Raw genomic sequence first — 26,094 nt, 5'->3', positions numbered from 1 at the left:
ACTGTACATCAACAATGTTGGGTCAAAGAAAATCTAAAATAATCAATGTTATTGAAAGCAAGAGCCAAATATTTGCACTTCCAGGAATTCCTTTCTTTACAAACTGCTTATAATTCAAATGCATGGAATTAAGTTCAATTATCTAGATGAAGGTTTCTGTTCTGTGGTTTCATGCACCGTTGCAGTTTACCTTGAAGGTCTGAATGGCCTGCTGGTGCGTGAGGCCTTGGAGAGACTCTCCATTCACCTCCAATATCTCATCGCCTGAAAGAGACATAATAAAGAAGCAAGAGTTGAAGGAAAATTTCACCCAGTTAATTTTGTTCAATAATTCAGTTCAGTCTAGACGTTATGCCACCAAATGGCATTGGTTCTAATGTCATGTGTCCATTCATCAAAGCGATGGAGGAGCAGAAGTTTATCAGTGAATAACGGTTTGGTCCTTCAACAAAGGTATCGTATGACTTCAGGAGACTTGGAATAAAGCACACCAATCATATCAACTACATCTATGATACCCTTTATGGTGTTGTGGTAGGGCAGAGGGCGGGGCCGGGTCATGATTCTACACACCCGGTCCCTTATTAGGCTAATCAAGCCTCCGAAAGGGATAAAGGCAGACTGCGGAGGATTGTGCGGGAGAGAGAGATCGTTTACGGACATGTCCGTCATGTGTCTGTTTGTGTCTTTTGTTTCAGTTTATAATTAAAATACAATTTATATTGTCAAGCCGGTTCTCACCTCCTCCTTTCCATTGAACTTCTTTACAGGTGTTTTATTTCTTTTTTGGAGCTTGGCATTTAAAATTACTATACACTTCTGCCAATATCTCCTCCTGTTTATAAATACTGGGATGGAACTGAAAAGGGATTACTAAATGTTAATTTTGAAAAAAGGAAGAAAAAAAAGACAAGGGAAAATAGAGATATTCACCAATGAAAAGCATATGATAAAAGCCAGAGACTATGAAAGCAAAGCTAATTATTTTCATGCCATTTGGATTCATTGTCCAACTGCTTTGATGGCCAATGGTTTCAAATGCATTAGAGCTACTGTATCATGCCCAGGAGTGTGTGTCTACCTTCTTTGAGCCGCCCGTCAGCTGCAGCTGCTCCATTGGGGAAAATGGTCTTGACAAATATGCCCATTTTCCCCCTAGCTGAATCCTGCCCCCCGACAATACTGAACCCCAGACCCTGGACACATTCAAAGTCATACATTTCTATGAGCCTGGGTTTACAATAGTACAGGTGCTGATGTATACGGTTTCTGTTACATAAAAAGGTCCTTACACAGAGGTTTCCATTTCTCTTTCTGATCTATATCCTTATCAATATCACTACAACATGAACAATGCAAAAATAAAAATAAATCCTTAAAACAAGATTAACTATATAATTAACATGAAAATTCCATAAAATATTAAGACTTGCTTTCATACATACATACATACATACATAAATACATACATACATACATACACATATACACACACACACACACACACACACACACACACACACACACACACACACACACACACACACACACACACACACACACACACACATATGTTTTATTATTATATATATTTTTTTTTACACCATTGGCAAAGTTAAAGACAAATAAACAATTAACGATGTTGCTTCTTAATTAAATGTATCTTGTTTTAAGGATGTTTAGATAATTTTACCAGAATAAAAGCCAAAAATACTGATTAAGAAAATTAATCAGTTAAGAAAATTTTGGTAACAATTTAAAATATGGTTCTATTTTAACATTAGTTAGCAACATTATTTGACATGAACTAAAAATGAAGAATACTTATACAGCATTTATTAATCTTGGTTAAATGTTAATTTCAACAAAGTAATACATTTTTTAAATCAAAAGTTGACATTAGTAAAATATTAAAGTAAAACATTAGTTAGTTCATTGTGCATTAACACAACAAACAATTGTATTTTTATTTACTAGCATTAACAAATAAATGCTGTAAAAAAATATATAAATTCTTCATTGTTAGTTCATGATACCTAATGCATTAACATATGTTAACGAGTGGAACCTTATTGTAAAATGTAACCATGATTTTTTGCAGTGAACCAGGAAGTAAAAATCATGAATTATCACTAAATAAATAAATTAAATCAAGATCAAATACCAAAAGACCTAGTTTTATCCGATCTATAAATTATGTAAGCTGTAGATTTACATCTATTTATATGTTATATATCCACAGAAAAATAACCCTTGTAGTGCATGCATTGTCCTAGCTGTGGGACCTCCCTCACCTTGCCCTGTCCTTTCATCAAAACAATGTTGGAGATTATGGATGGCTGTGCCAGTCGCCATGGAGACTCCACTTGAAGAGTGCTCAGGGAACGAGCCGATTTCTTCACAATTTGATATTCCTGAAGAGGATGATAAAAAAAAGGTATGAATAAACAATGAGGCAATAAAATTATTATTTTTTAATTATAAGAGTTATTTAAATTGTGTATAACTGAGAAAATAAGTAGCTACCTTTAGCAGGTTCAGTCATTTTTAGCAATTACATTTTTCCTCATTTGTAAGTTACTTTGGATAAAGCATCTGCTAAATGAATGTAAATGCAGTAAATGCTGTAAGTGCTGGCATTCGGTCAGTGTTGGGGCAACAAATTGGGACCATTTCATTAGATTCAGTTACAAACTACCGGTAATGCTATATGTGGGCTTGAGTAATGGTTGAGACTTTTGAAAAAAGCACAGCCAAGGGAACCTTCCAGCCTCATGTAAATAAAAACTGGTGAAGTGTGATATGTTTTAAGTCGAAACCTTTGGAATTAGAACTAGGTACTTTGGAAGGTGAGACAGTCCAAAGAGAATCATGGCTTGATGGAAAATAAGCCAAAAAATGTACTCACTGTATGGGCATTTAGCTTGTAACTTATAGGTGAAGAAATTAGCTGAATGCAGTAGTGACCTGTCGGATGCCGACTGTGTCCAGTTGCTGAGGAAGAGAATGCTTGCGTCCTCCTCGCGCTGGCTTTTCTGCCATATCACTTCCTGTATCACCATTTTCCACGATTAGTTCATCGTCTTCGCCGACAGACTCCAGACGACTCCCTCCACCTGATCGTAATGAAATCATCTAGACATTAACTTAGTAAATGCATTAACTGACATCTTATTCAGTTATTTGCATTAAAAGTGGAAGATAAATCTAAAATTAATTATAAGCAATATGGATGATAGAAACTTTTGTTAGGGATAAACAGATTTTCTTTTTATAAAACATTCCCAAAACTTTTCAATGTTTTTTTTTTTCAGTCAGTCAGGATTGCATGGTAAGGATTTTTAAACATAATAGTCAAGCATAACTAGAAAAATGTATATTCACTTTAGAAATTCTATGACTGTGGGAACCATGTTTATAGTTCTAAATTATTTTGCTGATTAAGCAAGCATAATTAAAACATAAGTTTAGTACACCCTCACATGGTACAAGAATCTATAATAAAGCAATTAGAAATGGTGCAGCCACCCTTGGCCACAGTCCAATACAGATTAATCCAATTACAAAGTTTTCATGCTCAGCAGTGTTTTGACATGATACAATTGGACATGTTTGACCTTGAGATCTGCTGCGGAATTTCATAGATGTGGGGCTACGGCAATATTCCTTGGGACCCTCAATCCTGCCACGTTCCTCCAGTCTGTCAAGCTCTGTAAACTTAACGAGAGAAGGCAGAGGGAATTAGGGAACTTGCCTTAAGACAAATTGGAGAAAGTAAATGGAGTACACATTTTTCCATTTCCTGTGACCTGTTTGTTTGTCCTTCACTGTGCAGGGCTGGAGGAATGTTCACAGACGGAGATCAAAAATCATGTGTGTGTGAAAAGAAATGTACTCATAGAGGTTTCTTGGAAAAGTTGAATGGAAATGTGTCGTGTGATTTTGCCTTTGCTCAAGTGATCTGGAATGCTAATTAAACTGAACCAATGAATGTGTATCCTGTTCAGCTTTGCAACTAAAATAAACAAAAACATGAGTTTTTTTTCTGTAATACATTTTTTTTTTGTGGCCTATAATGTGCAAATGTAATTATATTTTATGAGATTTTCTTTTTCACCAAGATGATTTATTTCACATTCTGGGCTCTATTTTCGAGTGTGTAAAGTGCAGCGTTAAGCGCTACGACAGTGCACAACGTCTTACCCAATTTTCATGCCAGTGCAAGCTAGTTTTTGTGTTATTTATCTGTGGGTGTATGCATGCAAACTGGTGTATATTGTATGTAAATAAGGTGGTGCAAAGTGCAAATTTCTATTTCCCTGAGAAATAGGTAATTGCGCTAAGATGTTTCAAAAGCAGGTCTGCTTGCAGAGCAAACTCTAAACTCAGTTCCAAGTCTAAACTCAAAATCGACAGGTAGAGGTGAATACCGATACAATCACTGTTAATACTAGACATTATTTGTGTGTCAGCAGATGAAAATGATTAATAATACTTTAATTCAATAATACTACATTCTCTATAATTTAACAGAGCATAAATCCAATTCCTGACGAGAACCATATTTCCATGTGTATAAAAGGAACGTCTCACTGTCATAAAAATATGCCTGACATTCAACAGAGACACAGTTAATGCATAAAAGAATGTAAGCCCATGTTTCTATTATTCTAATTCATTGCATTCAGTCCACTACAAACTTTTTATGAATGTGAGATATTTGTTTATATCACTGGTGCTTGACAGGGAAAGGACTATATAATAAGGTGTAGAAGGTGCCGGAGAAGAACCTCAGAATTAAATTGCACTCGACCTAGCCCATTAGTGTGTTTTGTGCCATTTTGCAAAACCAACTTGTGCATAGACTTCACGCATGCATGCATGCACAAAAATACCAAAACTTCCTGCCCATGTCAACTGACTTTGTGTGTATGGCATAGTGCTCTTAAAATAGGGCCCTCTATGCTTTAATATGGGAATTGATAAATACACTAACCAAATAAATGCAGCAGCACAGACCAATTATGTGGATGGTCCACTATACAACAAACTGCAACTGACTAGATAAATAGATAGATAGAACTGACTAGCGCAGAGTGGATCACTTGCGTGAAAATCTGGATATTAATGTAATTAAGTTAACTTAATTTAGTAGGACCATTGATTACGTATTTATCCAACTTTGCAGGTGTCCATGTATGTAAACTATCACTGAAGGCTTTTTTTTTTATTGAGATGAAGTTGCAAGATAGATTTTTAGGGGCTTTTTAAGTATAAATTGAGTGTAAGAATGATAGTATTGCATTTGTTTTTGTAACAGTTGTCTAGTATTTAAGACAGGAAATCTATACGTTACATCTATGATGAAGTAGGAAGTTCAGTATTTTGTTACACAAAGCACCAAAGTCCAATAAAGATGAATGAGAAACGAGTAAAAGAACGCATGACTCCATATCTCCATACTTATGGAGTGGTGGTGGCGTAGTGGGCTAAAGCACATAACTGGTAATCAGAAGGTTGCTGGTTCAATCCCCACAGCCACCACCATTGTGTCCTTGAACAAGGCACTTAACTCCAGGTTGCTCCGGGGGGATTGTCCCTGTAATAAGTGCACTGTAAATCGCTTTGGATAAAAGCATCTGCCAAATGCATAAATGTAAATATCCCTGCTGCTTCCCACCCCTACTAGCAAAATATCTAATGTTATTAATGATCATGGGTAAAATTTAACCTAACTGACTGACATAATGGATCCTAAACTCTCCTAGATAAACTCACAGAATTACAGAATAGTCTAGGCACTGCAAGATAGAAGCAAGTTGTATTAGTTTGAAAATCAGCACTATCTTAATTTTGCTCCACCCTGGCTGCTCTAAAAAAAAAAAAATGAAATAGTTTTCCTTTTCCAACTGTCTGAGCTTTAGGAACAAGCTTCAGCTCCTGTGTCCTGAAACAAGTTTAAACAGCAACATGTAGGGGAAGTTCCACTGCTCTCTTTTCAGGCATGCAAACAGGAAGCCCTTCCCTCGGTTGACAGAAATTAGATCTGTCTCCTTCATGAGTGAGCTACGCTAGTGTGTTTGTGTCGCAGGTGAGCCTGTGGGCCTCCACAAACCCCACACGTCCGTGCCTCACAGGACTCAACATGACAGTCACAGCTGTGCCATTTTTCCAGATCCTTTCCACTGCATCTCTTTTTTTACATTTCCTCCCCCGTCCTTCCAATGTCTCATCAAATTCACTGAGCCTGTCACTTCAGAACAGGCTCCTGTTCTTGAGTCACACCCAACGCTGTCAGCACAGGACACCCACATAATATCAACCGTTCATTGCCTTCTTGTGCAGTTGCAGGCCACAGAAAGGGAACAAAGTTAAACAAAGTTTGAACAGGTGTTTGGTTCTAGAATGTCAGAGTGAAAACAAACTGAAAAAGTAATTGGTCTATTTACACTCTCCTCGTTTCATTTTACTTGAAATACTTTTAAGATCAAACTAAACAGAAAACCACAATGACCATGTACACACAAAGTATTGGAAGTGAAAACTGCACTTAAATGAATGAATCCTCTAAATTATTGTTCAGTGTATATGTACAGAATACAGAAGGCACTCTCAAATCTGTGGTGATTGACATAGTAATAACTTAAGCAACATTTTGGCATCTGTAAACATGAAATATGGATTTCAAGTTTAACCTGTTTGGCTTTAACTGTTTTTTACCATTTCTGACATACTATAATCAAGCAATTTCTAAAAGCAAAAAAAGTTTCGGCACCATTTAAAAACTATCAAGTGAGCAGTGAAAGCTATGAGCACACACAGAGTGGGTATGTGGAGAGAGCGAGTGAGATCTTGCACACTCAAAAAACATTTCTGAATTCTGTGCAAATTCACATTAAAATAAACCTTATTCAAACGCAAACTGAATTTTCATTTGCCCAAAGGGAATTCATGCAAGAACATACATAGCTTTACAAAACAGAGTTCACGCGAGTGCAAAATACATTTATGTGCACCAAAAATATAATTTTGGAGAATTGTGCCACAAATATAAATCCATATAAATGCCCCTAGATCATGGGACAGATAGGAACAACTTTGGTTTAAAGAGACTCCCGTCAAGATACATACCTTCATCTCTGTGATTTATCTATGACATGCCAACTCTAATGCTCTGATCTCAGTTGCTCTGCCAGTCAGAACGTTTACATACACTTTAAAAGTTTGATGTCGAACACTTTGTCATATGATTCGTTTTGCAATTGTTATTAATTACATAAAAAGTCCAACACTTTTTCATATGATTCTTTTTGCAATTGTTATTAATTAATGAATTAAAAAATATACATTATAAAAAAATAGGCCTTATGCTGCTTAGTGGTGACTAATGACAGGCACCTTGTGGTGAGAGGAAATAATTGCATTTTTCCAAAATAAATACTAAATGAAAAAGAAAACACACAAAAAAAAAACCAAGTGGATTTATTTAAAGAAAAAGTGAAAAGCAAACTGGTGACGAGAGAACTGAAATTTTATGACGTTTTGAAAGACTTTTCTTGAAGCAAAGCAATAAAGAGACCCATAAAGACGCATCAAAACAGCCAAACTAGCCAGAGGAAGGCAGAGAGAGAACAACACCAGAGCACAGTGACTAGCGTGCCCTATAGCACGTTTTATTACTATTATTATTATTATTATTATTATTAATGTGAATCTGAAGTTTTGAGAGTTTTGTTGCTTTGAACTGAGGAATAAGAAAGCCCAGAGAGGAAGGCACTCAAACGAACTGAAAACAGAGCTACCTGAATTGTGTCACTGCTCCCCGTATCCTCCTTTTCCATACCCAAACCTGGAGATTAATTTAGCTGGTGCTGAAACCCGGGAAGCTAGGAGACACAAAGTAGACCCAACATCAGACCCTCGTCGAGCTGCGGCTGGAGCAGGAGCAGTTTTCAACTCCTGCTCCAGGCCCAAGCAGAGGACCGACAGGCGTACCGGAGCCTGGTCAGACACGAGGGGATTGCTGTATCAGCCCAGAAGCCTACCCCGGTTGTCCAACCGGACACCCTTGTCAAAATGGGTCCGGCCTACGATCCCGAAGCACACCTCGATCTCTTTGAGAATTCAGCCGAGGTGTGGAATGGCCACCTGACCAGTGAGCGGCCCGACTGTTACAACTACTCTCCGGGGAAGTGAAGCTTTTTTTCTCCCCTTTTCTCCCCAATTTGGAATACTCAATTCCCAATGCGCTCTAGGTCCTCGTGGTGGTGTAGTGAGTCACCTCAATCTGGGTATAGGAGGACGAATCTCAGTTGCCTTCATGTCTGAGACAGTCAGTCCACGTATCTTATCACGTGGCTTTTCGAGCGTGTTACCGCGGAGAAATAGCACGTGTGGAGGCTTCACGCTATTCTCTGCGGCATCCACGCACAACACACTGCATGCCCCATCAAGAGCAGAGTGAGAACCACATTATAGCGACCACGAGGAGGTTACCCTGTATTGTCCCTAGCAACGGGGCCTATTTGGTTGCTTAGGAGACCTGGCTGGAGTCACTCAGCAAACCCTGGATTCGAACTTGTGACTTCAGGGATGGTAGTCTTTACATGCTGAGCTACCCAAACCCCCCTCGTTTATGCAGACTTAGAGAGCCATTCTGCAACGGTTTGGCCGGACCCCCGAACAGAGCCGACAGCACTTCCGCACCCTGAAGCTGGGCAAACACGGCCGCCCATTCACATTTGCACAGTAGCTCCAGGATGCCTGCCAAAAATAAATGCTGGTGAGGGAACCCCGCGGCACTCAAGACATCATAGACAGTGGTACTGGAACAGTTTTTCGCCCAGCTGCCCCGTGGGATGGCTGAGTGGGTCCGGTGCCACTGTCCAGCATCTCTGGATGAAGCAATCCAGCTGGATGAGGACTACATGGCAGCATTTCTGGGAAGCAGTGATCTGGAGTCTCTCTCTCAGTCTTCTCTCTCTCCTAATCCAAAACTTGCTTCCGCCCCTCTTTCCATTCCGTTCCTGCCCCAGGAGGCTGGGCGGTCTGAAGCCCAGGTTTTCTCCCCATGTAAGGAGGTCTTCTTCTCCCCCCTACCATCTCCCCTGCTAACTCTGCCTCTCTCCGCTACCCCTCCCAGGTTGGCGAGTCCATCCCCACGGGTGTAGGAGCGGGGCTTGGGCCAGTCTGTTGGCGTTGCGGGGATCCAGGGCATTTCCAGGAACGTTGCCTGTAATGGAGGTGGGCACTCTGGTCAGATTCCCGACACTCTACAGGATGCCCCAATCAAGCTGGGGCGTATCACACTTTGGTGGATACTGGCCGTTCTCAAACCTACATCTACCAGTGGGTGGTACAAGATGGGGAATTGGACACAAATAATCAGGTGAATGTGCGGTGTGTGCGCAGGGATATTCACATGTATCTGGTGGTTACCATTGAGATACTATTTAGGGGGAGAAAACAGAGTGGTGGCCGCAGTTAATTCCTGCCTCACCAATCCGCTGATTTGGGGGACAAATTGGCCTGATTTTAAGAATTTATTAAGGGAAATCCTTCTGGGGACCTGTGAAATAATGTCTCGATGTGTGATGTGCAATGCTATGGCTGGAGAGGCGGTGTCAGGGCCGTCTACGTCTGTTCTGCGTCAAGATGAAGCAAGGGGGGAGGTGATTTCCCTCTAGAGCAGTCACGTGACGAGTCCCTCTAACACGCATTTGACCAAGTGAGAGTAATCGATGGTCAACAGTTCCACCTGAAGTCACACTCACATACCAGTATTTTTCAATTAACAAAGATAGGTTGTATCGAGTGAAGCAGGATAATAAAACAAAAGAAAATACAACCCAGTTATTAGTCTCAAAGAGCCGTTGGGAAGTGCTTTTTGACATTTAGGACAGGAAATAACACTTAACCGAATAAAGCCCAATTTTTTTGGGCCAGGCATTCACAGAGATGATCGCTGGTGGTGTGCCATGAAAGTCAGTTGGTGAATCCACCAGCCACCCCAAAAGTGCAATTGCGCCTACTATTAATCGAGGTACCCTTTGAAAGAATTGGTAAGGAGCTCATCAGACCATTAGAATGGACCGCACATGGCCATCACTTTGCATTAGTTCTGGTGAACTATGCAATGCGATACCCGGAAGCAGTGCCCCTACGCAACATCTCAGCATGTAGTGTTGCGGAGGCACTCTTCAGAATAATCTCCAGAGTGGTGATTCCAAAAAAAATCCTCACTGATCAAGGTACTACGTTTAGTGTATCATGAACACTACGCAAACTGTACAAATTATAAGGTATTAAACTGATTTGCACCGGTGTTTACCACCCACAAACTGATGGGTTGGAAGAACGATTCAATACAACCCTGAAAAACATGATCCATAATTCGTACATGAGGATGCTCCCCAGTTATTCCCACAAGCCTACACTGGGTTTTCAACATTCGAGCTGCTATATGAGCATCGGTCGCGCGGCGTGCTCGACCTAATTTGGGATGCTTGGGAGGAGGGACCTTCAAACAGTACAAATTAAATTCAGTAAATTCTTGATCTTAAAGCAAAACTCCACACCCAAGCTCAGGAATGTCAAAGCCGGCTGTATGACAGGGGTACTCTACTACAGGTATTTGCACCAGGAGAAAAAGTGCTTGTCTACCCACCTCAAGCTGTTAATTACTCACCAAGTGGCAACGGCCCTTTGAGGTCACACGGCGAGTTGGAGATTTAGATTATGAGGTTAAGCGAATGGATAGGGGCGGAACATGTCAAGTTTAGCATCTCAATATCCTAAAATCATGGAGGGAGGCGGTCCATGTGGCCTTGGCGACGGTAGTTCCTGAGAGGGCAGAGCTTGGTCCAGAGATGATGCTGAAACCTAATCAGTTCACCTGTGATAGGTCCTGTGTGGAGACCACCTCTCACCGTTGCAGCTCACAAAGGTTAATTATAATAATTCCAAGTTGCAAACGGAATTCGCGGACGTGTTCTCACCTCTCTCTGGTCGCACAAACTTCATAGGAGCACCACATTGAGACAACCCCGGGGGTGGTGATTCGTAGCCGCACCATTGTCTTCATGAACACAAAAAAGGTAGTCCAAGAAGAATTATAAGCAATGCTCAAGATGGGAGTAATAGAAGAGTCACACAGCGATTGGGCCAGCCTGGTGGTTCTTGTACCTAAGAGCAAGGGGATGGTCCGATTCTGTGTGGACTATCGAAACGTGAATGCTGTGTCTAAATTTGACACACACCCAATGCCCCAGATTGACAAACGTCTCTGGATTGTCAACACTGGATTATCAAAGGGTTATTGGCAGATCCCCTTAACTCCAATCTCCTAAGATAAAAATGTGTTTTCCACACCGTTTGGTTTACACCAATTCATGACCCTTCAGTTCAGTTTGTTCATGGCCCCCACCACTTTCCAGGGTCTCATGGATAAAGATGTTGCACATGCAACATCTGAGAGCTGTCCTGAGATCGCTTTGGCAGGCGGGACTCACGGCCAACCCAAAGAACTGCGCAATTGGGTAGGTGGAAGTTCGGTATCTGAGGTTCCACTTGGGCCATGGGCAGGTGCGTCCACAAATTAACAAATCCGCAGCGATCAAGGACTGCAGGTACACAATAACAAAAAGGATGTGAGACAGTTTCTGGGCTGGCTGGCTACTACCAAAGGTTTGTGTCTTGTTACTCTGACCTCACCAACCTGCTGACTGATCTCACTCGAAAGTGGGCTCCCAATCTGGTACAGTGAAATCTCCACTTTGTGGGGGACCACTCTTATATGCTCCAAACTTCTGTCTCCTGTTTATTTTACAGACGGATGGAGGGGTGGTAGAAGGGGAGGAGTGACCGATGCTGTACATTAGTCATATACTCTTGCTGACTGAAACTAAGTACAACATCATTGAAAAGGAGTGTTTGGCGATCAAGTGGGCAGTCCTCACCCTCTGCTTCTATCTGCTGGGACGGGCCTTCACCCTCTTTTCAGATTACACCCCACTCCAGTGGCTCCACCGCATGAACAATAACAATGCACAGATCACCCGTTCGTACCTGGCAACTGATCCACAGATCGGGGGCGAAGATGGCTGTGGCTGACTTTCTCTGGATGTTTCTCCAGCCTGAGTCGGGTGGTGGTGTTATGTGGTGATGGGGCATGGTTGTGTGTTTGTCTGCGGGAGAGAGGGAGTGGTGGCTCGTCAAGCTGGTTGACATAATTTCTAACAGCTGTTTCTCATTACAGTGATAGCAGAGAGATGCCTTAAAACAGCCGAACACGCCAGAGGCAGGCAGGCCCTTTGAAAAATAATGCAATCACAGCCTCTGTGTTTGTCTGCTTTTTACCAGCACATTTTTCTCTTCTGGCCAAGAAGATTACAATGAAAACAAACACAGCTCATGACAGGAACCACTTCCGATAAGTAACAGATCAGAGAATCATGGGAAACTGGAACACGGGTGAATGATGTTATTCCTCCTTCAGTCTCTATCATTCTATAAGAGCTCCCACTCTGTCATTCATTAGAGATTGGAGCCTGGAGGGATAATCCAAGACAAGAGAATGCACAAGCATTCAAACACACATGGGATGAGAGGAAACTCTATCCACCTTTTCCTGGGGGTCTTACTGGGGAAACAAATGTGGGAGGGACTTCCGCTGGTCATTCTATAGCATTCCCTAGCTCTGTCTGCAGTCATTTTGGACCCTGTTTTTTACAGCTGGTAAAAAGACACATTTCGGATGATCTGATCGCAAATGGCCAGCGCTAAATATAGTTGTAGAAGGGGTGCAAAATTGTTGTGATTGGATCACAAAAACACACACAGAGGTAGTCAAAAACCACATTGCATTTGAGGTTTAAAACACCATCCTGATGCGTCACGGATGGCAGCGAAGCACCACCTCTCACCAGTCAATCACCTGCTGAACAAAAGTTTAAACTTGAGTGTGGATCTAAAAGAAAATAACCATCCGATCTGACAACTTGAAAAAGCGATACATACCCAAGGATATGAACATCACGGCTCTTCCATAGTGTGTCTGTTTAATTTGAACATGCAGGGTGACAAGATGGCAAGCACCAGGGTGGGAAATTAACTTTTTTGCCCACCAGCCACAGTGGCTGGTGGATGCCCAATTTTACCAGCCACTTATATTTTTTACTAGACACGTTTTCCGGAATTCAAATTTATAAAAGAAAGTGCACTAGCATATTTTGAATTTCTTCAATCATTTTTTTTTATTATTAATACAAAATTAATACATAATAAATCAATAAAAAGTGATGTGAAAAAAGTCACTTTAGTCTTCTTCAGAGTCATCATCATCTTCAGATGTCTCCTTCTCATCTTCAAGTTGGCTCTTCTTGGCTCCTCTTTCCATGAAAGCTTGATAATAAAGCAAATACAGATAGGGTTGGAGATGAAAAGTTTAACTGACATGCAATCGAGCTCCGGAGCACCCACGGTAGGCTATCGGCTCCTATCCTCGCGGCTGCTAAAACTATCGCTAAACTAAAAAAACGATAGCTATCTAGCCATCACAAAACACACAACTTCAAGTTAGTAATTTAACGTTACTTACTTGCACATCCAAACGTAGTCCCGAAAAGGTCTGCCCTTTTTGCCGATTGCATGGACGTTTCTGAATAGAATTCTCATTCAGTCCAACTGCGCGGACTGCATAGAGCAGATAGCCTTTATTGCCACACTTTGCTCCTGGGGTCCCGTCTTCGCCAGCTGTATGGCAGTGCACTTGATATGAGACTTGGATGATTCGTGCTCTTTTATTGACTCTATTTTAAGGTTAGTTGTTCCTCTAACGAACGAATTGTTTGCATTTTCGGACGATGCATAGGTTCGACAGTAAGTACAGTGCATGGACTGTTCAACGGGAAGGTAGGCTAACCATTCCCTCGTTTTCCCTTTGTCATCAATGCGCCACTTGTTCGAAAAGTACCTTCTCTTTTTATTTACTTCGCCCTCAACAGTTTGTACAGCTACTGCTGACTCACGGGCGGCCTCTTAACACCGGGTATATGTCGCCACATTTTTTTAATTTTCCTTTCGTCTGTACTGTATGTAGGCCTACCTCAGCTCAGCTATGTGTGTCACTGAAAACCAATCAAATTAGTTACTCGACAAAAGTGCATTATTGTTACTTAGCAACAGCATTCTTTGACAAAAGCTGTCCAATCCATTACAAGGAATGTTTTAAGTAGTAACCAATAAAAATATGTTTTACAATCTACCCGCCACTGTGGCTGGTATACAAGGCAAAGTCACGCGCCACTTTGAAAAAGTACCCGCCATTGGCTGGTGGTGGGTGCTAATTTCCCAACCTGACAAGCACACACATCAGAAGCTTAACTAAACACAGGTACTCCATTAAAACATTCGTTAATTTTGCTTGAAATGTTGCATTTGTGCTTAGAATAAATCTCAGCTGCATCAGGGAGAAACAGCGTGCCAGTTCACGCTTTATTCGTAGTTTATTATAGTTCAGTAACACACTGATATAGTGATTTATGTATGTCCTCATGAAATCATACAGGCTCTCCTCAAAATCCCAACAGGGCAATAAAAGGTTGAATGGATTAACGCTGCAACAACAGCTGTGTCTACTTGACAATGGTAGTAATGCCCACATTTCACGCGAAGCATCACAGGACATAGGAAAAAGGTGTTAAGGCTCTCTAAACCTGATAATTTCATATAAGCTTCTAATTGCAAGCGTTTCTTTATTTACTTACGAAGTGAAATCTTCCTGTTGTTTAATGAGGTTAAGATGGTCTATTTTAACCCAGGTTACTAGAACGTAAACTAATGTAAACTGGGGGGTGAATAAAACTAGAATTATTTTATGAAAATTTATATATTTTTCCATTTGCATTATCAAAACTGATGTTTAGAACCAATGACAGTGACTTTTGAAATAAACAGGCATCCCAACCTGCAAAAAGTCATTTCAGGGAGGTATCCCGGACCCCCCCGGACCCCCCGACATATCACCACAGAACAAGAGTTTACTTGTATACTTATACTATTTATGTAAACTGCTTTTATTTATATTCCATTGCAACTTTAAACAGGTCTAAGGAGTTTATTGTTTTCATGTAGCCTAGGTAACTAGCCGGCCTGAATAATATGCACATGAAATGAAACTTGTTTAACTCACCTCAACATGTCTTTTACAATCATTTAACCCGCCATGGGCAATGCTGAAGTCACTGTTACAAACTGTACAGCGTGCAAGACTGTCATTATGTTTCACTCTTATTAGACAGGGGTACACTTTCGTGTAGTCTGGTGTAAAATGTGTCTTATATTTTCGCTTTTTGAGGCACTCTCCCTCTGCCATGGCGCTCCTGTGTCTAGATACACTGTCCTGATTAATTAAGTTCGGGAGAAGAGATAAAAGCCCGCCCACACTGACAATTGATTGGTTGATTTACCGAAACAGGCCAATCAGGATGCTCTCTGTCTTCACTTCTTGATGCACACACACACGCAAGGTCTCTCGCTCTCTCCCTCTCTGCCGTGCGCGCAACACGATTTGGAGCACAGTCTAACTGCTCTTGCTCGCTCGCTCTTGATTCCGGTAGAGATTTTAACTAATTTGCGGGCATCAGGGAGCCGCTATCAATACGCGGGAGACTCCCGGAACTTCCGGGAGACTTGGGATGTCTGAATAAATGTCATCAAATTGGAAATGAGGGTGTAGATTAAATTAGATTTAGCACCGCCCAACCACCATTCTCACATCGTGCTAGGTGAAACACTTTTTTGGATACAGAGGAGAGCAGTCATTAAGCCTTGCTCAAATTCACCTCCTGCTTTAGAGGCCGTGAATGAGCACCTGATCACAAATAGAGTGAAGGATTAATCTTGGAGAAACTGAGTTTTCCATATTCTTCACTGTAAGTGTTCACTATATTAGAGATCAAATTGACTCTCTGGTTGTTTTCTTCACTGTATAAACTGTGCATTGCCACACAGCTGAAATTTCAATTACTGCCCTCTGGAGTAAACAGTTGGTACTACAAGTTTGCATTTCTCAGGAATCTTCCTTATTACAATCCGGGGGCATTGCGATTAAATGCGTTAAGTTTTTAACACGATTAATTAATCGCACTGAATTAACACATTACATCGACAGCCCTAATATTAATTCAAAACCTAGTGAGTTTTTTATGATTACTGCTTTCTAAGGCATATTCCTAACCATCATGGAACCTCAAAAATAACTGTTTTGGAACACACAACTTATGGTCTTTTTAGACCAGAGTTTCAGCTAGGAAATGCTGGTTCCTCCCAATGTAGCCAGCAATGATAAAGTTTACCGGACAAATAGGAAAAATCTCATTTTGGTGTTTCTTTTGCGCTATAATGTGATGGACTATGCATATTATGCTATATAATAATGACACAATCAAGTCACAAGAAACAATAAACGTTTGTTCATTATAGCTGCTTTTCCATAAACTAAACAATATTGTCAGTCATGGAATTAGTGTCTCTTTAAAAAAATAAAATAAAATGTAATATATATATATATATATATTTTTTTTTTACATAGCACAGAAACATTTGGCTGCCGACGTAAAGTCAAATGTGTGTAGCATTTCTCTACAGCTTGAGATGCACACAAGCCTGGTGTCTTTCTCCTCAAGAAGAGCGCTCCTGCGTGAGGTGCTAAAATAAAAAACAGCGGGACATGCCACTGCAGTTAAGACATCCATATAGCACTTGTTAACAGAGAGAGAAATAAAAATTCTAAACAGCGCAGACGGAGGCAAAACTCTTCGGTGTGAATGGCCTCATAGCTGCCACTCAAATCATCAGTGCAACACAAATCATGTAAAGCGTACAGGTGACCCGACTTACATTCGATTTCAATAAAGCTTGATGTTAGAATGTTGTTAAGCTACCACCAAGATATTATAGTAAGCAAAAAATATATACAGAATGTACAAATATTGTGTAAAATAGTACATTTTATTCAAATACTTTTTGGTCTGGAATTAAAAATATTTAGAATGAACATGTATTTAGCTTTGTCTGTCATCTTGGATTGATTTTGTCACTTAACTCAGCATAATGTGTTATCCCTGAGACTGCCTTCTCCATGAAGGATACATGAATGCTGCCTTAGAAACTTGGTATCTTATGCAAGGCTGCAAAATTAAATTGCCTGCCTTTTGGAATAGCCTTCAAGTCAGTTGCATGCCTATAGTGCCTTAAAATGCAGCCTCTGTTGGCAGCTGATTCGATTCTGAAACTGAGCTAATTGTCAGTACAATAAATGTAACCTTATACAGTATGTAAATAGCCCTGGTTGCTATTTTTATGAAAGCTTGAAAAGTGACAATAAATAACTTGAAATGGACACTGGAAGATAACAAACAAACAAACAAAAAACATATGTTAAAAGTTATAAATTCTACAGAAAAACAGACATAAGCTTTACAGCCCCAAATTCACTACTATCAACATGAGTTGTGGAATGTAAATGTAATTAGATAGCAGGCAGGGAAGGCTGCTCTTTTTCATTTTTGTTCTGAATGCAAAGAACGTGTGCGCAGTAAAGATGTGGTGGGGGTGGTGGGGAATGACCCACTTTACTCTGCACCATACAAGATCTCAAACCAAGCACTATGGGGAATGCTCTACAAAACAAAACACTTAAAATGTATGATCCTAATATGTTGGGTTGGCGGTCCTGTCAGAGTGCAATTGAATTGCCATTGAAGTTAATGACCAGCATTAGCTATGTCATCACTGATCATCAAACAATAGCAATGCTATAACTTGTATGATTAAACATTAACACTTTGTGGTGTTACTGATTTGATGCGCAGCTGCTTGCACAGAACAACTGAATAATTTGTTATCTGTGATGAGATCGACAAATGCAGAGCCAATGGCTGCTTAGTAAACAGTGGCATTAGTCAAGTCAGTACAGTACACAGTGAAAGGAGACAACAATCCTCCAGGACCATGGTGTATTATATATATATATAGGTGTATTATATTCATATTAATATATATACAGGTGAAACTCGAAAAATTTGAATATCGTGCAAAAGTTCATTAATTTCAGTAATTCAACTTAAAAGGTGAAACTAATATATTATATAGACTCATTACAAGCAAAGTAAGATATTTCAAGCCTTTATTTGATATAATTTTGATGATTATGGATTACAGCTTATGAAAACCCCAAATTCAGAATCTCAGAAAATTAGAATATTACATGAAATCAATAAAAAAAAAAGTTTTTTAAATACAGAAATGTCAGCCCTCTGAAAAGTATAATCATGCATATGTACTCAGTACTTGGTTTGGGCCCCTTTTGCATTAATTACTGCCTCAATGCGGCGTGGCATGGATGCTATCAGCCTGTGGCACTGCTGAGGTGTTATGGAAGACCAAGATGCTTCAATAACGGCCTTCAGCTCTTCTGCATTGTTTGGTCTCATGTCTCTCATCTTTCTCTTGGCAATGCCCCATAGATTCTCTATGGGGTTCAGGTCAGGCGAGTTTGCTGGCCAATCAAGCACAGTAATACCATGGTCATTGAACCAGGTTTTGGTACTTTTGGCAGTGTGGGCGGGTGCCAAGTCCTGCTGGAAAATGAAGTCAGCATCTCCATAAAGCTTGTCTGCTGAAGGAAGCATGAAGTGCTCTAAAATGTCCCGCTAGACGGCTGCATTGACTCTGGACTTAATAAAGCACAGTGGACCAACACCAGCCGATGACATGGCTCCCCAAACCAACACAGACTGTGGAAACTTCACACTGGACTTCAAGCATCTTGGATTGTGTGCCTCTCCATTCTTCCTCCAGACTCTGGGACCTTGGTTTCCAAATGAGATGCAAAATTTGCTCTCATCAGAAAAGAGGACTTTGGACCACTGAGCAACAGACCAGTTCTTTTTTTCTTTAGCCCAGGTAAGACGTTTGACATTTGAAGCCTATGTCCAGGACCCGTCTGTGTGTGGTGGCTCTTGATGCAGTAACTCCAGCCTCAGTCCACTCCTTGTGAAGCTCCCCCACACATTTGAATGGCCTTTTCCTGACAATCCTCTCCAGGCTACAGTCATCCCTGCTGCTTGTGCACCTTTTTCTTCCACACTTTTCCCTTCCACTTAACTTTCTATTAATATGCTTTGATACAGCACTTTGAGAACATCCAACTTCATTTGCAATTACCTTTTGAGGCTTTCCCTCCTTGTGGAGGGTGTCAATGATGGTTTTCTGCACAACTGTCAGGTCAGCAGTCTTCCCCATGATTGTGAATTCAACTGAACCAGACTGAGAGACCATTTAAAGGCTCAGGAACCCTTTGCAGGTGTTTAGCTGATTAGAGTGTGACACTTTGAGCCTACAATACTGAACCTTTTCACAATATTCTAATTTTCTGAGATTCTGAATTTGGGGTTTTCATAAGCTGTAAGCCATAATCATCAAAATTATATCAAATAAAGGCTTGAAATATCTTACTTTGCTTGTAATGAGTCTATATAATATATTAGTTTCACCTTTTAAGTTGAATTACTGAAATTAATGAACTTTTGCACGATATTCAAATTTTTCGAGTTTCACCTGTATATATATTTTGGCAAAACAACAGATAAATGCATAAATGGACAACAGATAAAACAAATAAACGGACTCAAGCCACGTGATAAGATGCACGGATTTACGGTCTCAGATGTGGAGGCAATTGAGATTCGTCCTCTGCCACCCGGATTGAGGCGAGTCACTACGCCACAACGAGGACCCAATTGGGAATTGGGCATTCCAAATTCGGGAGAATTATTTTTTTTTTTTTAAAACAAACAGTTGTGAAGGCAACCACAGAATTAACATGGTTACTGTCATGGTTACAATACTATAGTAAAATCAAGGTTACTATATGGAAACTACAGTATGCAATGGTAAATTGTATCAAAATTATGATTTCTGCCAAGAAAACAATGGTGACAGCAGTCCAAACTTCAGTCATGGCTACTACAATGTATTACTATAGTAAAACCATGGTTACTATATGGCTACCACAGTATTACTACATAAAATCATGGTTAATTCTATTAAAATCATGATTTCGTCTAAGAAAACCATGGTGACAATGGTCCTTCTTATTACAGTCATGGTTACTACAATATTACTATAGTAAAACCATGGTTAATTTTCGTTAGGTTCCGTAACTAAAAAAAAATAATAGTTCTCTAATTACTAAATGATTTTACTTAATACTTGCATTATTACGTGACATGCATCAACATAAAGTGCATTTCAAACTCAATGCATATTCAACGTTCAGAATCTCTCCATCACTATAGAAGAAATAAACACGAGAATGGACGTCGTAACACGACTCTTATTTTAATCGTATGCGCAAATCCCACATCTTCATCAACGTAGTAAGGGCAACATAACGTTGGCTATGAACACTCAAAGCAGTTTAGTTCTTGTTTTATGTCTGTCTGAACTAGCACTGAGTGCCTGTTTAAAGAAAGACACCCTGTGTGTCTGTGAGCAATTTCGTGCTCACCTGCGGCTCTATGCGCACTGCACACTATATATCCTCAGGTGATGTCAGCGTAAACGATGCATTACCAGTATACGGCGCTTGCGACAAGCAATGTCTGCAAAAAGTGCCTGTTTTGTAAATGCATTTTGACCATCACTGTTGTAATTGACTGCATATAGAAAAACAGGAGACATAAATGACACAGGGGCTTCGCTCGTGGCTTGTTATCTCAGTTTTGCCAACTAATGCATGCAAACTGTGATGTCTTCAACTGGTTTAACATACTAACAGTTAATAGGACAGCTTCTCTCTGTAGAAAGTTAACCCATGAGCAGGGTTGGGAGGGTTACTTTTAAAATGTATTCCACTGCAGATTACAGAATACATGGTGTAAAATTTTATTTGAAACGTATTTCATTAAATTACTCAAAGTCAGTAACATAATCTAAATACTGTGGATTACTTCTTCAGTACTGGTAGATTTTTTTCACTTGTTTTGACTTCAAAAAATCTGCCTGTACTGTAAGACAAAAAAAAAAAAAAAAAAAAAACTTACACAGTGTTTTTTCTAAAACAAGATAAAGCAAATTGGAAAATCAAGGATGTTTTTATATTTTTACAGAAAAACAATGCAAAAATTATTATCAAGAATAACAGTTTTGCCCTAATATCAAAGGTCTAACTACAGAATAAAGAATGAATGTTCTAATGTGGATTTTCTTGATAAAAATATATGATAGTGTCAAGTAACGGGTTATGTAAAATTGCTAGAATTATTTTGCTTAGCACAAAGCTAAATATACAAAGATAAATATGACAAAGCTAAATATACAAAGATAAATATGACACATTCACAAGAAAATTTACACAATGTTTATTTTTATTTCTGCTGCTCCAAACATACTTCAAACTTCTCTGTCTGCTCGAATGAATGTCACACATCTTAAGAACTGTTCAAAAACACTTTGGATGTTTATATGGATGCATTTTTTCCAACTGAATAGACAAAATATTAAATGAAACAAATGACATTAAATAGCAAAATAATCTCTTCAGTAATCAAAATTATTTTTGAATGTAACTGTATTCTGATTACCAATTATTTAAATTGAAACTGTAGTGGAATACAGTTACTAATATTTTGTATTTTAAATACGTAAACCCATTACATGTATTCCCTTACTCCCTAACCATGCCCACGTGAAACACAGGCGGAGTGTGTCCATACAGCCATACAGGTGCATTAGCGGAGCATTAGCGTTAGCAGGTTACAACTGCACATGTCTATTTGGCATTTTACTTCACCAAACCTTGAGCTCCAGATGCGTTATTAAACTAGATTAACTGCGGAGCAAATGCTTACCAAAACGTGGTTGGCATACTATACGGTTTGTTTTGTACAGAGAACAGTTACACCCCTAATGGTTATATAATATTCAACCACAAATATATATATATATATATATATATATATATATATATATATATATATATATATATATATATATATATATATATATATATATAAAAATTTTGTGGTTGAATTCCAGCAAAAAATGACTATATTTTGATATATACCTTGATATAAAATTACTCAAACTATGTTATAAGATTTTGGTTATACTGCCCACCCTTACTCAAAACCGACTTTTAATCATAAACACACAGACACAAAGGAAAGCAGTCTGCTGCAGCTGCGTATGTGAGGGCAGTGGAGGCAGCACAAGATGAAAGCGACAGATAATCAGGCTGATAGGCAGCATGCGTACTTACCAAGTCCTGGGTGGGCAGTGAAAGACTGATGGCCCTCACGTCCTCCATGTCCGGCTCTATGTTCTCCTTCTCCTCCCCAGGGGAAGGTGAGACATCCGGACCCGACGTGCTCACTAAGTCGGGCAGGCTGGTGGATGGGTACTTGTGGAAGTCCACTTCGGATTCATCCTGTGAAAGGAAGGAAGAGCAGTTGGAGAGCGCATGTTGTGTGCCGTTGAACAGCCAGAGAGTATTTTTAACTTAATCTCAGAAAGCCAAGCAGCAAGCCCATCAACGTTTCTCTTCAACTCTTCAATTTTTTAGCTGCTACAAGCTGCCGGTCGTGACATCCTTATGTGCTGGAATAGTTAACGGAATTTATATGAAGTAGAACTCTTCCAATGAATGGAGGAAGAACAGCTCATTATCGGTGTGTGAAGTCACTTCCTTACAATAATACACCGTTATTGATTATGTATAGGCTTGTTTTTCAAGATAAAATAAAGGAATTAAAACTATGTTTGCTTAGACTCATGATTCTTTTCTTGAATTGAAACTCACCCTGCTGGCTACCACCAGCTGCACCAGTCCAGCAGTAGAGCGGAGCACAGCTACAGCCTCCTGGTGTGAGAGCCCAACAAGCGAGTGACCATTAATCATCAGCAACTCATCACCTGCCTTCAGGCGTCCATCTCTGAAATAAAAAAAATAACCACAAAGATCATGATCAGGTTATACTCTCCTAAAAAAAATGCTGTGGACTCCCCAGATTTTACCTTGAAGCTATTCAAGTGAAATTGCTGACTTCAGTTAACACAAAAAGACCTTCGCAAACCATTTTTCTTCATCAATGTGATGTATTTCAGAGCGAAACACAATATTCAGCTAGATCAAATGTAGGATGGGACATTTATCGGTAGAGAATTGATGGATAATGGGTTTTCAGGGGTTTTCAAACATTTTGATGCCAAGGACCCCCAAATATGATGATACCCTTAAGAGGGATCCACTTCCTAAAATACAAAAGGCACCTATACACTTACTGAGCACTTTATTAGGAACACCAAGGTCCTAATAAAGTGCCTGGTGTGGTCTTCTGCTGTTATTATAGCCCATCCGCCTTGAGGTTCGACATGCTTTGCATTCGGAGATGCTATTTTTCTCACTACAATTGTACTGAGTGGATATCTGAGTTAACGTAGCCTTTGTCAGCTCGAACCAGTCTGTCCATTCTCCGTTGTCCTCTCTCATCAACAAGGCGTTTCCATCCACAGAACTGCCGCTCACTGGATGTTTTTGTATCTAGAGCCCATTGTGCATGAACCAAGAGATCAGCAGTTACAGTAATACTAAACCAGCTTATCTGGCATCAACAATCATACCACGGTTGAAATCACTAAAATCAAATTTTTTTGTTGATGTGAAAATTAACTGAAACTCCTGACCCATATCTGAATGATTTTATGCATTACACTGCTGCCATACGATTGGCTGATTAATTGAATGAATAAGTAGGTGCACAGGTGTTCCTAATAAAGTGCTCAGTAGGTGTAAATCTGATCACTCAATCCAGATTAAAGCCGTTACAGTGTAAATGCTTCTGGCTGTTCAAGCTAAATATGTAAACTTTACTCCACCCAAACAGCGCTACGTCAGTATGAGGAAATTGCAAAACATAACAGCTGCTACCGATTAATTGCATAGCGCTCGCTTCTCACAATACATAACAAATCAAGAAATGGATGCACATTGTAGGATACAGATCACTGACGAAACTAAATCTATTCACTGACAATAACCGCAGCTGCATGACACATCTTACCTACGACAAGCCCAGAGGTATATATCAAAATATAGTCATTTTTTGCTGGGAATTCAACCACAAAATTTTATATATATATATATTATATAACCATTAGGGGTGTAACTGTTCTCTGTACAAAACAAACCGTATAGTATGCCAACCACGTTTTGGTAAGCATTTGCTCCGCAGTTAATCTAGTTTAATAACGCATCTGGAGCTCAAGGTTTGGTGAAGTAAAATGCCAAATAGACATGTGCAGTTGTAACCTGCTAACGCTAATAACGACACAGCACGCTCAAACACACAAACACACATGTGCACTGGGCAAAGTCACTTGGAATCAAATAATAAATTCAATCTTTTAAATTTGCTGCCCTGCATTAGCATAATCCTGGAAGAGACCTCTGTTTTATTTGCATACAGCGTAGGAATTAAAGTACGGTTTTATATCTGTTTGCCGGAGACACGTTTATGTGACCAGGTGTAAATGGAATGTGCTTATTCAATCGGATAGTAAATTAAATCGGGTGTAAATACCCCCCTAAAGGACAGAGGAATAAAACCTATTATATGTATATGAATCATGAGAATGCTACAGAATTTATTCCACATTAAAATTTAAACAGGATGCCCCAAAACGAAAGCAGGGGTGACCTACTCTTGGGATTTAAATCAAACAGTGTAAAATAATTTTCAGATAATACACATGCAATTTTACTATTTATTTGTCTAGACGAAAACACAAATGATGTAAAAACCATCAGCAGGAAATCATCCGTTTGACCATACTTTTATAAAAAAGTGGAAATAAAGTGTAGATACAGCCATGAAAAACCCAAAGGCATCTCTGTCTCTGTGCTAAATCTGTTAATTTTCTAATAGGCTTAGACTTTTTAGAATCATTCTAAAAACACTCAATTGAGGCTTCATTACAATCAAGTCGATGAACAGTGTGCAGTGAAGAGAGAATGATTCAAAACCTTAATGCATAATGCCTCTTGCAAGTCAAAATCCTCAGGGCTTCCCTAACAGACGAATTAATCTGAGGTTATGTCAGTTTTATATGTTATATAAGAACAGGAAGCTTCATAACTATCAACATCATGTTGCAATGATAGTCCTGATCTTACCGCCCTCTTGTGCCTCACTAACTAGAAAGAAAGGTTTGGAAAGCAGCCAATTTGACTAATGTACATGATTCATGTCTATATGTTTCTCAGAAATGGCCCCATTACAAGCTGTGTGGGAGAAAAGTTTTTACTGTTAAATTGCAAAAATAAATCCCAGTGCTGTTCCAAAAATAGCCGCCTCTGACAGTGGGGGTTCTGAGGAAGCTGTGTATGTACAGTATTTTCCAACATATCTTCTTTTCATATTCTGATATTGATTAATTTTTTCGGTCTGTTAAACAATCCCGAGGCAAAGCCACAAAGACTCATTTTTCTCTGAATGGATCCATTTAACTGAAAAAAATCACCTAGGGTGAGTAATTCAATGTTCTGAAGCAAGGAGGGTTAATTTCAGCTTTTGGCTGATTACCATCAGGCCTTGTCCATTCTCCAAACTTTGCCAAAGTGTGCATTAATGAATAACAAAGGGAAGCAAGTCAGCAAATTCCCTAACATTTTAGCTTTAAACACAGTTTAGAAGTATTATGCCTAATGACAGAGAGATAAAAACTAAAAGGCCCAGATATACTTCCTACGAAATCGAAGAATGAACGGGTGTGACATAATCTAGAATTAAATCTGGCCAAAAAGAAGGTGTTTTTGTTTCGGTGGTTAATAACAGCTCGCTGGGGTGAACTTTTAGGAAAAATTCTTGCCGGCTTCTAAACGTCTTACTGTCATTGGTTCATAACATCAGAAGGTGTGACCTGGAGCTCCACCTACCTTGAGGCTGACAGCTGATTTTATGTTGTTTAGTCAGTCAAAATCAGTCAATGTGAAAACACGGGGTGTACAGTTATTAGCGAGCTGGTGCAAAT

At 39.6% G+C, this 26,094-nt stretch overlaps 1 protein-coding gene across 2 annotated transcripts in view; it reads right to left on the bottom strand.

Annotated features, from left to right (window-relative positions):
- Positions 1 to 26,094, bottom strand: part of LOC127623693 (PDZ domain-containing protein 2-like) — a 93,454-nt gene that overhangs the window by 26,453 nt on the left and 40,907 nt on the right. For both annotated transcript variants that reach the window (XM_052098148.1, XM_052098155.1), the window contains exons 4-10: positions 22,865 to 22,997; positions 22,325 to 22,492; positions 3,618 to 3,717; positions 2,968 to 3,116; positions 2,295 to 2,414; positions 1,082 to 1,196; positions 191 to 264 (exon numbers count right to left, since the gene is read on the bottom strand). In XM_052098148.1, coding sequence (XP_051954108.1) covers positions 191 to 264; positions 1,082 to 1,196; positions 2,295 to 2,414; positions 2,968 to 3,116; positions 3,618 to 3,717; positions 22,325 to 22,492; positions 22,865 to 22,997 — 859 coding nt within the window. The remainder of the gene's footprint in view (positions 1 to 190; positions 265 to 1,081; positions 1,197 to 2,294; positions 2,415 to 2,967; positions 3,117 to 3,617; positions 3,718 to 22,324; positions 22,493 to 22,864; positions 22,998 to 26,094) is intronic.

This window comes from Xyrauchen texanus, chromosome 3, assembly GCF_025860055.1.
Source record: "Xyrauchen texanus isolate HMW12.3.18 chromosome 3, RBS_HiC_50CHRs, whole genome shotgun sequence".
Taxonomy (NCBI): domain Eukaryota; kingdom Metazoa; phylum Chordata; class Actinopteri; order Cypriniformes; family Catostomidae; genus Xyrauchen; species Xyrauchen texanus.
This window is presented reverse-complemented; position numbering and strand designations above follow the sequence as displayed.